The sequence below is a fragment of the Filicampus tigris genome, chromosome 4 (assembly GCF_054856515.1).
Source record: "Filicampus tigris isolate MCC_2025a chromosome 4, RoL_Ftig_1.0, whole genome shotgun sequence".
Lineage (NCBI taxonomy): Eukaryota > Metazoa > Chordata > Actinopteri > Syngnathiformes > Syngnathidae > Filicampus > Filicampus tigris.
Window position 1 is genome coordinate 13,364,239 of NC_141220.1, and position 16,022 is coordinate 13,380,260.

Genomic DNA, 16,022 nt, shown 5'->3' on the forward strand with positions numbered 1-16,022 from the left:
GACCCCTGGTTTGGAAATTAAAATTCTGGAAACGCACAGTACTTCAAAAGTCAAACAAAATTTAAGCGTTCAAACCATGCTCGGCATGATTAACTCTCATGAGATGTCACCTCAGTTAGCATTAAATTAACTACAACTTCATTTGCGCGCGTGTGTGTGTGCACATGTGCATGTGTGTGTCAGATTTTTAGGACACTTGTATAGAAAGATATGAGTGAGGCAAAGAGAAAAAGTGGGATGGCAGATTAAAAATACTGAAAATTCTTACGATTGGAGTAGGGCTGACCAATTACATTTGCAATATCATCACAATTTGATAAAACACTTTTTTTTTCATCGTAGACTGCGATTGGATGGATCATTAGTACTACTTTGTATATTGAGAAGGGAGAGGCAGAGGGGAAGGGGAAGAGTGGGCAGTGGGACACGGAGGGCTTCATCGAAGGCAGATGGCTGCTGCACTAGCTTAGGTAAGGGTCTCACGACACATTGAGGTGAATCTCTAACACGCTTGACCTTTTTTGCCCCGTGTGTGGGGGAAAAAAAACCTCACTGTTGGCATATGTTGTGTATTTATGACGTTTTGGCTGCCGTCATGTCGGAGCGTGTGCGTGTGTGGAAGTGTATGTCTGAAGGCTATCGGATGTGTGCCACCCATGTATTTTTTTTTATCTTTTTGCATGCCGTCCAGGTACAAGAAAAGGTTTGATTTCCATTTACGTGTCTCTGATGTTCAAGCACATACTGATGATGGTGTGCGGCTCCTTGAGGCATGACAAATTAAAATGCATTCATGCAAAGTTGTCAAGTGGTCACATATTAAGGGCAAAAATATATGCATCTGTTAGTATACATTTCGTCGCTATCCTGTGAAAAACACTCATGTCCAATTTGAGGAAAAATGTTTAGTAAAATCGCAATTTGATTATTTTTCAATATTGTTCAGCCCTACATTAGTGTGACCCATATTGCCATGTGAACAATTTTCCACAATATTGCTGAAAAAACGTACGTGTTAAAGTTTTATCTTGAATAAAAAAATGTAAAATCAGCAAACATGCTTTTTTTGTGTTCATTGGAAATTGTAAAAAGTCACTATCAAAATTAATTTCCATGGATGAGAGGCTCTGCGAAATTTGTGTAAAATGACGCGGAAGATGAAGGGAGGCGCCCTCAAATGTAGTTTTACTTTATTCCATCCATCCATCCAGCCAGCCAGCCAGCCAGCCATCCATCCGGCCTGCCAGCCAGCCAGCCAGCCAGCCAGCCAGCCATCCATCTTTGATTGTGCTTATCTTTATTAGGGTCGCTGGTAAGATGCAGCCTATCCCAGCTCCCTTTGGACTACTTTATTCTACTTCGATTCTACTCTATTTTACAATGGTTAAGGCATATTTATATGCTCATGGCAGCTGTCCAACTTCTATTTAAAACATTGCCTGTTAAGTTGATAAAATGTAATCGCAGTTTGAACCTGCAATTCATGTTACATGATTTCCCATGGGAACATTAATTAAAACGAGTTGGAAGCCAACCAGTGTTGATGCAAGGAGTCATGCTCAGATTTTGATTTTTGAATGTCCTACCAGAATAGTGGGACCGTCAATCTCCAAACTTGTTCTCATTCTCCTCTACTCATTTTGTAAATCACATGAATTGATATGCTCTTTTGGGGGCATGAATACTGAATTCCAGTACCCACCCCAATGAACACAAAAAAACATCTTATTATTAACATGACAGTGGTCAACAGCTGGTGACTGAGGAATTCAGGTTGGAAAGGCAGCAAATCAAAAGGATTCACAGATGGCTCAGCAGCAAACCTGCAGGGAGGCAACACCACCAAAATAACTCATGCTGGTGTTAAATGAAATGTGAACGTATCACAGAGCTGACGACACAGCAACTTCAGGTGAAGCCAAAGTGAAGTGTCAGGGGAAGTTTAGTGTTATTACAAGGTCCTTAGTGGGAGATGGCACAAACAGTGCAAATAGTACAAGTCTTCTCACTGACTGCGCAGGTGGTGGTACCTACATGTAACAAGCATCCAGTGGCATTGTCTGTGCTGAATATTTCTCCACTGTGAGTGGGGTGGGGATCAAGGGGAAAGAGTGCCGCTCACCACTACCACCATGCACTGTGTCTATCAGCTCAAATTAATTGCTAAGCAGACATGGAAGACATTTGGGATGGGGGGGTGGTGTTGTGTGGGTGATACTACATGGAAATGAGAGAAAGTGAGGTGCTGCTCCGCAAAAATACTGAGAATGAGCACCAAAACACTTTGTATGCTAGTAACCTTCTTTATGCCATTGCACCCACTGAGATGATGCAGGCAGCTGTGAATGAATTTTTTGGCCATGAAAGTTCTCTTGTGATATTAGCGGTGTGTGTGCATGCGTGTGTGTTTGGGTGAGTGTATGCATTTGTGTCTGTCAATATGAAAGGGAAAAATGAATTATGGATTAATGAGCAATCAATAGGGAACAGCTTACGCAACACATTAAAAAAATGTCCTGGTACAACATTTCTACCTGCAAGGATAAAGCTATTTTGTCCCAAATGATTAGCTAGTCTAAGGGCTAGTAATTGAGTTCTAGGTTCAGCACATACTGTAGCAGTTATTGTTGAGCTCAGTCGCTCATTAAGGAGGAAGAATGTGTGTGCTCAGTTCTGTACTTCCATTCCAAACTAATGAGGGGCACGGTGCAAGTTGGAAGGGCCTCGTAACACAACATTGTTGCGAAAGGGTCACTAATTACGAATCAGCTGTTTATTTCTGCTATCACAATAAGCCTGGAGGACAACAATCAAGTGCGACTGTGCTGAAAGTCAACAAGACCGTGTGACTGTTGCTCAGCAAAATGCCCTTGTATAAAAAGGCCACAGGGTTCACTTTTACAATACATCCTTGCCTGTTTTTATACAACCCCATGAAGGCCTTAATCATGAGGCATGAGTCTCCCGTTCTTCCCAAATGATAATATTTTTTCCTTGAGATATCATCAAAGAGTTGAATTGATATTTTATTTTGAATAATTTGTTGTGAAATTTGACCTGCGTGTGTAAAAATTAGAATTAGTACAGGATCACTGTAAAATTATAGTCCAGTACATGATTATTGTCAAATTTATGTTACTGTATATGGCAGAACTTCTAAAGTTGAACACTCAGGGCCCTATTTTTGTGCCCAGCGCAAGTCCAGCACAAAGCGAAGTCAAACTGTGCACATGGGTGGAGTTTCGTAGATGGGCGCACTTAGAAATGGGCTATGGTGCTTTGTGGGAGTGAGCGCAGCTGATTTGAATTGAAGCGGATCCTCTCCCTCCCTTTAAATTTAGTGCAGGTGAGGCGCCTGGTCTACATGGCGGAAGCATAACGCACTCGCTCGCCTTGCAGGAGGCCGGCACGCGCAAAGTATGTCCATAACGAACTGTAAGAAGCTCTCCACTGTAAAGTTAGCTGCTGTAAAGTGGGCCCTTACAAACCACCTTTTACTCCCGATCGTGTGTCTGAGTGTGACTACAAACATACACACCCCAATTGTGTCACGGTGAGGGAAGTGCTTTTAGAAATATATTAAAGATGATCAAAATAAAAATGCATTCAATTAATTGATTTCCAGACGGTTCGATGCCTGTACGCTGTTGTCTTATTAATGAATGAAATACAATGATATCCACCACACATCAGTAGTGTGCAGAATATGTTTGTCTGTGCCTGGATAAAATCCACCAAAATCATGCTACACCACCTGCGCCACAACTTAGACCTGTTTTCACTTCTAAAATCTAGTCTACTTTCAGTCACCAAATTGTCAGGTGCACTGGAGGAGAGCAATAGAAAACACCCTTTGTAACGCTCAGAACGCCTAGCAAGTAGCAGCGTGTGCAGCCAAATTCACATACACGCTGAACTACACTTGCCCCTGCATGAAAATGTGCCAGTTGTCATGCCGAGCGCACAAGGGCCTGTCTATGAAAGTGCGGTCCTCGGTTGTAAAATCCAGATAAATAATAAAATATTCTGGGAAAATATGCCTCAAAATCTCCAAATTTACAACAAAAACTTTCAAAAACTCCAACGCCTCAGAAACAAAAGACCTCAGCGAGCATCAAAGGAATTAATGGAAGTTTTTCTTCTATCATTTTACCTCCACGTATCATCGCTTCGTATTTACAGTAAGTTAAATGTATTTTTTTTAAATTTACATTTTAAGATCAACAGTGACAAAATTCTAAAGCTTAAACTTGTGAGTGACAATTAATTATGTACAGTTAAAATGCAATACAACACAATTGTATTTATACAGTGCATTTCACATCAGCTACAGCTGTAACAAAGCACTTTACATACAACAAAATAGCCATAATGCAACAAGTGAAATCAATAAATTAACACAAAACACTATGTACAATAGACACCGGAAAAACAGCAAAAAAATTGTCAGTATCAGGTCAGATCAAAAGCCAACAAATAGAAATGTGCCTTCAAACGAGTTTTAAAAATGGACAGAGAGGGAGCTTGCCTAACATCCAATGGAAGGTCATTCCAAAGGGAAGGACCAGCAACAGAGAAGGCTCGAGCCCCTCTGTGGCTCCGCTTCGTCCTCGGCACCTTGAGCAGCGCCTGGTCTGCAGACCTGAGGGTGCGGGATGGAGCGTAGGAGTGGAGGAGCTCAGAGAGGTATGCCGGGGCGAGGCCATTTAATGACTTAAAATCACCCCGGTGTGCTGGCTTTGACGCTGCTCGCACTACTGGGTCATCACTTGTTTTTCTAGTAGAACTCGCGCTGTATCTCCTGTTGAAAAATCTCCTGCGCAGTTGGCTAACTAGTGGCACGTTTGAAGTATTCAGAGGCTATTTTTGTCATTTATCCATTTCGCCGAGTCGGTTAAGATGAACATTGGCCGCCTCGTGACCACGTCATACGCACGAGGTATGATTAGTGGGCCGGACTAAAATCCACATCTGCCCTTGCTTAGTCCGACCCTTTTTTAAAACTTGTCGCCCCCCGTTCTCTGTCACAAAAATGGGCGTCCGTCCGGGACGGAGGGATGGACCGTTCCGGCCCTGGGACAGACTGCCCAGATCTGGTTAATATGTTTTTATTTATGGTGGAAGTGGTTCAGAGGTTGACAGGCGGTCTGCAACAGAAAAGGCCTTCAGCTCTTGACCGATGAAACAAAAATAACAGTGACTGGCTCAATCTCACCGTTTCGCAAGTCTTGGTGCTTTTCTGCTTAAACACTAATAGGCTTGGTGAGCTATGTAATGAAAATGTGCTTTTGATGGTCAACTGAGTGGCCAGAATTAATACATGTTAACATACCAACCGATGATATTTTAATTGGATGTTTAGATGGAGAGGAATATGGAAAAGCACATAATTACGAAAAGGAAAAAATAAAATAAAATGCAGATTTGTGCGTTGTCATATTGGAGTCAATATAAAAGTTTGCCTTAATGCCTGCAGCCATGGAGAATGGTAATGACTCTATGCTGTGGCTTCCTAATAGAAGAAGGGAGGAAAACAGAGGCTAGGTCAGCGTCTATTCTGGAGTTCTCATCTGACAAATCTGTTTTTTATTGCTTTGCCTGCTTTTAGGCTCCTCTCATCATATTGCATACCACCACCTGCTCCATTTGTCCTGCGTTCCAGGCAAGATTTGGAATTTGCATCTGCCACAAAAAAAAAAAAAAAAAATGACTAACACTCTAAAAAAAATAATAATATAAGGTGTGGGTGGGGGGTTTAGGATTGGATGTTTGTCTTCTAGAGACAATTAAGCAAATAATTTAGAAAAGAAATGATAAGCCAGAGGCTGCTTGTGATTTAATGCTGTAATATTCACCAATACATGCGCCTGCTCTGCGTTCAGAAGATACAGCCTGTGTGTTGTTCAGTGTCGGTCTTGTTGAGAGCACAAACAAAACAAAAAGCACATGTGGGATGAGAAAATAAAACAAAGCAAACATGTAGGAGCCGTCGGACAACCAAGGGACAGACAATACAGAGAAAGGAGACAGGCTGAGGGGACGAGCAAATCAGGATGCCAAAAGTGCTGAAACAATGCAACAGAGGACATATTTATTTTGTGTTAGATATTATCTGGCACTGCAAGCAAACTATAGTATTAAATCCTTTTCACCAACATCTTTTCATGGGGGTGTCACATAAAGACAGACAAGTTGATTTGTGAGCTGAAACCTTTGAAAAATGTGCATGGGAATTCCGCAGGGAAGTCAGAGTAAACCACATCTTGTAAAGGTCATTTTAATGATGAGCCACTGCACAGGAGAAACGGATTATAATCATGAAATATCAACATATTGTAACTCTGGGGGATGACATCTTCTTTTGATAGAGCGGCTCCTCAACATACACGTTTACAGTATGCATTTTTCTGGAGTAAACCAGAGTCCTACTGTGAGTACAAAATTGTATACCACAGTCTCTCTCCCCTTTCTTCTCCTCCCCAATATAGTGAAATTGAGCAAATGGTCAATCATGTAGTTAATTAAAAGTAATGAAGAAAGATGTCCTGTCTAGATTGAAGTCCACTGATTTTGTGAAGTGATAATTTAATAAATTGAATAAGTATATAAAGTCCCCCCCTGCTCTCTTTCTCAATATCTTACAGCCATCAACCAAAAGGCAGATAACCAAGCAATGCGTTTTGTATCCAATAAGACATATAAACTGAAACACTGATTCAACTTATATCATTAAAGGATAAAACATTTAACCCATAAAGGACGGGAGTGCAAAACCGCGTTCCTACCACTTAAGCCGGGAGCACTGTTGGATGCTTCTCCCTTTAAAGCCGGAAGAGCGTATACGTCATTTTTAAATCTAATTCTCGCACTCTTAGCCAATGAAATGCATCAGAATATACATGTGACGGTGTCGTGAGTTGTCTGAGGATATCCGTGATTTTTCTCGAGGAGTAATGGAGCCACAGTCTATCGCGGGAGCTCTGATATAAATCACGGCAGTGATATAGGCGACATGCTTGCAGACTTTAAAGCCATAAAACCATCCAAACGTGATGTATGGTTAAGATATATATTCGTAGACAATGACAAAAACAACGTCTTTGTAAGAGAACACAGCATGGTAATTACCACTCGATTAAAAAAAAATTAAAAACTAGTGCTTCACTTGCATCTTCGATTAGCCTGTGTGAAAGTCACATGTGTACGCTCTCAAATTCTTTTGGAATTATGTTTCTATCTGCTACAGGGGCTGAGATATAAATTATTTTGTAGGTGGCGAAAATGTCAGGTTTCAAGGGTGACTCCAAAGACAACCGTAGGTTTTAGAGAGATGTGTCACGAGCGGTTTCAGTCTTTAATGGGTTAATATAGTAGGCATATTCTTACCCTAACCTGGCACTAGTGTTCCAAAAAAAACAATTATATAACCCTCAGTCTACCTGTCTGACACTGATCACACTAGCACGTACAGTGCATATGCACACGCACACACACACACACACATTACTGACAGACACCTGATATGCTGACAATTGACGAATAACGGGACACTTTTTCGAATGAAATGAAATGACGGAAGTGGATTTTCGTCCATCAGTGTAATCGTCATTAACTGTGATCGTTTTGCTGACGATTTTGGGGGGACTGATTGATGGACCAACAGACTTCTGACAGACTTAACTGACAGACTGATCAACTGACAATTACAATTTGGTTCGTCATGAAAAATTACGGACTGATGAATGACAGACCAGCAACATTTTGTAAAATGCCGACCTCTGCCTTCAAGTGAGGTTGCCCAAAGGTTGTTTATGGAGCAAAAACAAATCAGTAGTTGCCCTACATCCGGTGAGTCAATGTGTTCAACTTCATTCCACCAGTGAAACTGGGCTAATTGGTGCCTTCAAACAAAATGTTGTGGTGGCACCATGCTAGTCAATCCACTAAATCGTGAGAAAAAATTATTTGGGGAAAACCTTAATAGTTGACATATATTAAGAAGCATTTCATTGGAAGATGCAGTTTGTGTTGGTGGCCCCAGAGAGGGCAGTGAAGAAACCTCGCTATCACAACAACCCCGAAACCAGCAGGTGTGACACAAACAATACGCTTCAAACCCTTATCCCAAGACCCGTTGTCACAACACCATCCTCCAGCCCTTTAGGCCCCTAACCCAACCCCACCCCACACACATAACACTCTCCCAGCTGTACACGCACAAATGTCCAATGACAGTCGCCCATCTCTCCTGCTCTTTACTGCTATCTTAAGGCGAGATGGAGAAAGCATGAAAAATGAATCGCTGCCTCGTAGATGTGAAAGGTTGCATAAGAAGACGGAAGCTATTGGTGTGGAAAATCACTTTCAGCATGTCACAGACATATGACTTCTATTTGATATAACAGCCCGCGTTAGCCCACCCTGTCAAATAAAACAGGGGTGGTACTGTATGTGAGAATGAGGGACAAATTGAACGGGGAAAAATAATGGGGAAGGAAGAGGGAATAAATGGGAGCGAGATAAGGGGGATATGGGCCACATATGATTATCTCAAGAATGAATCATTAGCTGGAACTCAAGAGAACAGACCAAACTTAACTGCTGACTTACATTATTCTTTACCACAACCTCTAGTGAATTACGCAGTCTATAAAGTCACCACATCTTCAGCAGGTTTCAGCTAGTTAACTCAGTGCTCCTCAGATGGGGAGTTCATGTCCAAACAGGCACTGCAATGATCTAGGTGCAAGGCCCTGTGCTACCGCTCTCTCTGGAGTATCATTATCATAAATATAGCTGAGTATGTGATAGCTTTCATATTAGCCACTGAGAGTGCTGGCAGATTTCTCTGTGCCCCATCTTATCTGAAACAAACAAGCTGGAGACACTAATACATTATAGATTTTATCACCAGCACACACAAAGGAAAAGTCTGCTTACGGTCTAAAATGTTAAACAAATGCTTTGCTTTCCACCCTCTGTAAGGAAATGAAATCATTTGTTTGTTTTTTTTGAAGACTTTTCTATATTTTATATTTTATACACTGACAGACAATCTGTGACTAATGCAGTAATACTCTGTAATATTATTAATTATGATTATGTGTCTTTCCTTAGCTATAATGTAATGTAATGTGCCCCTTTAGACATTGGTTTGAAATATTAATTTGGTAAGAAAACAGATCTGAAAGTGTGACGAATTTAACTTGACATCCTTTTATGTTTCTAAAGGGAAACTAGTAAAGGACAAGATGTGAATACTACATAGGGCTGGGCGGTAATTCAATATTAATATGTATCGCGATCGACACCTCGTTCAATGTCAATAGAAAATGTCTTCGATAAAATTTTAGATTAAAAAAAAAAATCAGAAAGCAAACCCGATTGCAGCATTGTGCGTGCTGTATGCAGCGCGTAGTCGCCTCCAAACATGAAGAAGCAGTTAAACCAACGAAGAAGAAGCCACTAAACCAGCGAAGAAGAAGCTGCTAAACCAATGAAGAAGCAGCTAACCTAACCCAACGACGCATGCGTGCGGCATACTCACATGAAGCAAGACAAGGTGTAACTTTGTTCAAATAAATGACCAGTCGACTCAGTACAACTCGAACAATAAATTTATATTAGTCATGCTAACCTGATTAAAGACCTCTGGATGGAGACATAATGTAGACGTGAAGGAGGTCCTTGCCTTTGATGCGCTAGCACTAGTGTTAGTCATGTCCGACCATCGGCGTCGCACTCATGTTAAAATCAGGCAAAGTGAAATATGAATGGACTATGGCAATAGTGTGTCCGCTAAAATGATAAAGTACTCCTTAGACAGTTGGTCAACGCTAATGTGTGCATGGCAAGAGACTATTAGTTCACTACAGTTACATTGTATGAATATTGAATAAAGGCTAATGTAAGTGTATCAACAATATTGCTTTAAGGTAGCATCTGATGCAAATAAGCCTTTACGCATGCACTGGTTTAGGAGAAACTGCACTTTCACTTCACTTTCACTTTCATAATGATGTACATATACGTTTTTTTTAAAAACAGTTGATTCTTTTTTTAAATAGGTGAAAAAATCAATAATTATCAATATTGACTGATATGAACTTATATTGTGAAACATTTTTTCAGCAATATCACCTAACCCTACTAAGCACAATATGTTTAAAATGGCGTTTATTTAATCTTTATACTGACCAGTTTATTTCAATCTTTCGTCTCTGTGTTAGCCTCTAATTAAATGGTCAGTATTATGTTAAAATAAAATGACCACAATTCAGCCTTTTTTCTCCTGGGTCCTTATTTTCAATAGGCTCATCATCAGGCTTTTTCAAATCTTGCTGATGAGCTGATCATTTGAAGCACGTGTGTTGCCGTAGGAATAAACCTAAAACCGCCTGGATTGAGGCTCTTGAGGACCGGACTTGGCCACCCCTGCCTTAGAACATGCTTATTCATCCATTACAAAGTATTACTGTTGTTGTTGTTTATGGATCAAAATATTATCAGTGCATATTGGTACATTCATCCACTGCCATTTGCCAAATATGTTTAGTTCAACATATGTTTTATTTTATAACCTATGAAACAAACCTCTGAACAAATCATATAAAGACTAAACAGCATTGTGATAAATTATTGAAGCCTGACATCTTTGAATTGGTGTGATATTGTAAGATACATATCACAGTAATATATGAATCATTATAGGTTTCCATATTTGGTGTTGTTAATTTATAGTAGTATAGTGGTTGTTTTACATACCATTGAATGAATACCCTAATTCTAAACAACTCATAAAAATCAATGAAATTTGGATCAACATGGTGTATGCGGTAGGTTAAACTGCAGGGACGTGTTTGCAGAGTTGAGACTCTGTGTGTTTACATGAAATGCATGTAAAACAATTAACCATGTCACTATTTTTTTTTCCTCCCCAGAGGGATACACATTCAACATAAATATGAAAAAAAAAAGTTCTGGGTAAATGAGACATAGCCTACTGATTTAATTGGATTTGAGGTGGTGTCATGTTTTTCTTACCCTGCCGATGATCCTTGGAAAAGGGGCTCTCTGGTTCTCAGTGACAATCATTGGAGGAACCAGCAAGGATCTTTTCAATCTATGTGGCAGACTGAGGCTCTAGAACATAAAAAAACACAGTATATAGTATCAACCATCGGCGACCAAGAAGGAAAATATCCACTGCCACCGAGCACTCAATTACAGATTTGATTAACACAACCATAACCGAGTGGTTATTAGTATTACCATAATGAGGAAACTGACCAAAAAGAGTATCAAAAACCACAGACTCTGTGATCTCCCAACACAAAAAAAAAATCCGTTTGATTTTTGGCACAACAAAAAACAATGGAACACACTTTGGCATACACAACAAGCTACTGATTTAATGAACCAGTAACAATTACTGCAGACGGTTTGACAAAGTGAAACTGTGTTCAGGCAGAAGGAGTGCATCACAGATTGTAGCTCTCTAAAACACAATTGCATCAACTAATTTCATCTTCCACACTCCTGCTGTTGTTCGTTTGTGAACAATGCGATGACGCCCCACCCCCCCCCGCCCCTACACACACACACACACACACACACACACACACACACATGCTTTTCAGTGGATGTGAATGAAAAAAAAACGTCTGTCATTGACATACGAACAGGAAGCTGGAATCCTGGCTGCTAACGTAGCAATGATAACCGACAATAGAAGAGACCCAATAGAAGAAATTGTCCACACACCTGGGCACGAGCCCAGAGAGACTACACACACCAATACACGCACACACACACATGTTCCAAAAAGGAATACCTACTGTAATTAATTATGAACATATTTCTCAAATATGGTGAAGACTTACACCAAAAGTGTTGCAACAATTTGGAGTTCAACTAAGCCGAATGCAAATGTAAACGTAATCCAACTAGTGCTTATCATAAAGTTATGTGATCAGATTGTATAAGTGCTCGTGAAAGAAAAGTTACTGAGCACATATGTTGCAGTAATGGCACAGCTGCGGAGACAATAACACTCCAACACACATCATTTTTAATTGACATCTCCATGAAACAGCGATACTGTTTCAAAACAAGTCTCTTTGCTGCTCAATTTATTCCCTCGACTCCTCGATTGAGTTTCTGGAGGGAGGAATTAAGCAAGTGGGACGCACCAATATTTTTGTTTTGTATTGTGTTTTGTAATCGATGCTTATGTCTGTTGCCTTAATACATTTGAATCGTGCAAAATAAATACTGAGTTCCCTGCTCATCCACTCATGTTGGAAAGAAATTGAAAATTGTCACCACTAATGTGAAAGGCAGCAAATGTGACTGCTCCGGGATGGGTGGGCTCTCAAGCAATCTCTCACACTCGGTGGAGTGATTGGAAGTGACGAATCTAGCCTGGACATTACTCAGGTCTTTAGTGAACAAGGTGCTGATTTCAGGGGAACATCCTTTCAGTAAGCCAGCAGTTCTTGCACCTGGAAGTTCACTTAAATAGGCACATTGGTTGGCAATTTGTTTTGTTTTGTTTTCTGTCTCACACTGAATTATTTTATTAAAACACACCAGTGATCAAAGCATTGCATGGATAGTCTATTGACAGCTGCATAAGTGTTTTTTTATGTTGTTGTTTTGCTAACCCGACCTGCATGCATCAATCCGATTCAGACTATCTTGTTAGGACAGATTTGGTTTGTATGATACATGATAAGGTGTGTGCATTGCCTACTGCTACATCATTCTTACTGTAATTTAAATCTGACACACAGTTTAACTCATTAAAGACTGAAGCCTCTCGTGAGACATCTCTCTAAAACCTACCGTCGCCTTTGAAGTCGCCCTTGAAAACATGACATTTTCGCCACCTATAAAATAATTAATATCTTAGCCCCTGTAGCAGATAGAAACATAATTCCAAAAGAATTTGAGATCTTAGACATGTGGCTTTCACACAGGCACGGGTTTATTATCTTTACTGTTTCAATCGAAGATGCAAGTGAAGCACTATTTTTACCATGCTGTGTTCTCTTACAAAGACGTTGAAATCGTCATTGTCCACGAACATACATCTTAACCTTACATCACGTTTGGATGGTTTTATGGCTTTAAAATCTGCGAGCGTGTCATCTATATCACTGCCGTGACTTATATCAGAGCTCCCGCGATAGACTGTGCCTCCATTACTTCTCGAAAAAATTCCGGATATCCTCCGTCAACTCACGACACCGTTACATGTATATTCTGATGCATTTCCTTGGCTAAGAGTGCGAGAATTGGATTAAAAAAAGAAAATTACACATACGCTCTCCTGGCTTTAAAGGGAGAAACACGCAACAGCGCTCCCGGCTTCCGTGGTCGAAACGTGGTTATGCGCTCTCGTCCTTAATGGGTTAAAGGAATGACTGATGGGCAGGCTAAAGGTTTTAAGATGCGCCCTAAAATGAACGTGGCATGAGCAATAAAACTTAGCCTCCTGCGCCGTCCTCATGTTGGCAGAAGTAGAAACAAATGCTAATGTACTACATTTTCCTGAGAGCCAAATTAGATCAGTTTAGATGCTGTTAGAAGATATTAGATGGAATGATGCAGGCTGTTTTGGTGGTTTCATTTGCAATGCAGATATCCTCTTTTGTCCTTCCTTTTTTATAGCCCATACTGCACTGTATTGACTGCACACAAATGTGGTGTGCGTATAAACAGGGCTTTGTTTGTGTGTTGACTGCTGATCCTGCTGTTATTGGCTGTCAGTGTATCTGGCACACCTAGTTGAAAAACATCAGGTAAGAGGCACAACTATAGGTCATTTGTCTACATCAGAGCCAACACTCAGACGATGAGGGTAAATGGTGAGGCTTCCATTCATCAAGCACTCACACCACTAACCGTTTTACCTCATGCTCACCTTCCAAAGGTCAGATAAACACAATGAAACAGTAATCATAAACAGCCAGACCAGAACCAGTCGAGATCCACATAGTGATGTGTATGAAATGGCCACTCTTACCAAACTGTTGAGGTGTAACCTTGCAAATGTCAAAGAGAGAAATATTAAACTGGACATGGAACTGTTAAACTGCAAGATGATGAGTTTTTAAGCACATGCTGTAAGAACTCTGACCTGAGTCTGGTGGCCACAGATGAGTGCATCCAAGCCATGAAACCGAGGTCTCAGCTGTGACATACAGCATATATAAATGAGGCCATGAAGCCCCGTGTTTTAGTGGTCACATGTCAAGCTAATGATACCAAAAGTCTCCACCATGCCATCAGGGAACTGAAACACTCTGGTTGAGGGGACGTTAAAACCAATCAAGTTTTTTTTTTTTTTCCATCCTCCATTTCCATTACCACTTAACCTCACTAGTGTTACGATTGAGCTGGAATTTGTCTCATACAAGTTTTGAGAGCTGGGGTATACCCAGCACAGGCAGCAACCACAGGCTTTTTTTTCTACTTATTGTATTTTCAGGACTCTTAGTCGCACCTTTATATAAGCCGCACCGTCTCTATTTAAATAAAAAAAATACTGAAAAAAAATATAAGCCACACCTTTCTATAAGCCTAACCTATCTCTGTTGCAAAATTAAATATTTACTGCATTTACAGAACGATTTTGAAATGTAAATGTACATGTATGTACCTGAACAGATTCTTTCCTAACACTGCCTTTTAACACGGCAGCAACTTTGCTAATTAAAACGGAACAGAACCAAGAGAAAATAAAATACTTATCTTCACTTCACTGCCCGCTGCGACTCCAGTTTGTTAGTTAACGTCCTTTTATTGCTCTACTTCCGCATACCACCTAGTGCTTAACCTAGTGCATAGCGCCCTCGCCTGTTGAACTTCTCCATCCTGTTAAGGGCAATTGTATTGTATTGTATTGTATTGTAATTCCGATTAGAGCGCCCCTAGCGGTGGAAGAAGCATCTACAGAATAGCCACACCGGTCTATAAGCCGCATGGTTCAAAACCTAGGAAAAAAGTAGCGGCTTATAGTCCGGAAAATACGGTAGACTAAATTATTGATTACTTTTTTGCAGTTCATAAGGGGAATGGCTTTGGTATGGGACTCAGTGGGCAGGGATTAGTGAGGTTTACTGTGAAACAAGTTTGAAAAATGTAATGATGTAATGTAATGTAATGACATTATTGTTACACACTTATTTATGCACTTATACACTACTTACATACTTTGACAACTTATTACATATTTGACGTATAAGATTGTAAGCATTCGCCATGTCAACAAATTATGCCACGTGGTGTAAACATATAAGTACATACTGTAAATCAGTAACACATCAAACAACTCAAATGCAGATGACAACAATAATGCAAACACATCTGTGACTTTATCACGTCAACATATCCAACTTTGATGGGCCATGATATGTAAATATGTGAAAAATTGTGTCATTTTGAACCAGCAAGCATTACAAAGGGTGGCTGTCGCTGCGAATGTGATGCCAGCGACGTCATGTCAGTTAAATGAGGAGTAACATAATTTTGTCTTCATTTTCATTCATGAAATCAGACAATGCACCACCTGTCCAAATACAGACCGATCTATCCTCTTAATATGCGAACACTGACTACTTTGTCAGGGGGGCTGCCATTTTCAAATCATTTTATCAGAGGATGCATTTTGAGCGCACACAGAGTGCTTTTTTTTCTCGTGAGGTGAAAAGAACATGTTAGATATTCACCTCAAGATCTCGTGAGACAGAAAACAACTGAACATACCCAGCAGTGTGCGGCAGGCTTTCAGCGCAGGGTTGATGTCTCTGCCCGCTCTGCACCCCTCCACTACGCTTCCAATGACCAGTCAAATCACAGCCTTTGCAATTAACAAATTGTGTCTTAACATATCACAATTATATTGTAAATGCAATTAACCTTCCAGCCCTGGTAAGGCTACGGTACATTTAAATTTTACACATGCAAACTCCCCCTCTAATGAAGGCGTATAAAGCTTTTTCAAACAATCGTCTCAG

General features: G+C 40.4%; 1 protein-coding gene across 1 annotated transcript in view; it reads right to left on the minus strand.

Annotated features, from left to right (window-relative positions):
• Positions 1–16,022, minus strand: part of cdh13 (cadherin 13, H-cadherin (heart)) — a 311,068-nt gene that overhangs the window by 162,899 nt on the left and 132,147 nt on the right. The window contains exon 4 of the mRNA XM_086029056.1: positions 11,044–11,142. Coding sequence (XP_085885182.1) covers positions 11,044–11,142 — 99 coding nt within the window. The remainder of the gene's footprint in view (positions 1–11,043; positions 11,143–16,022) is intronic.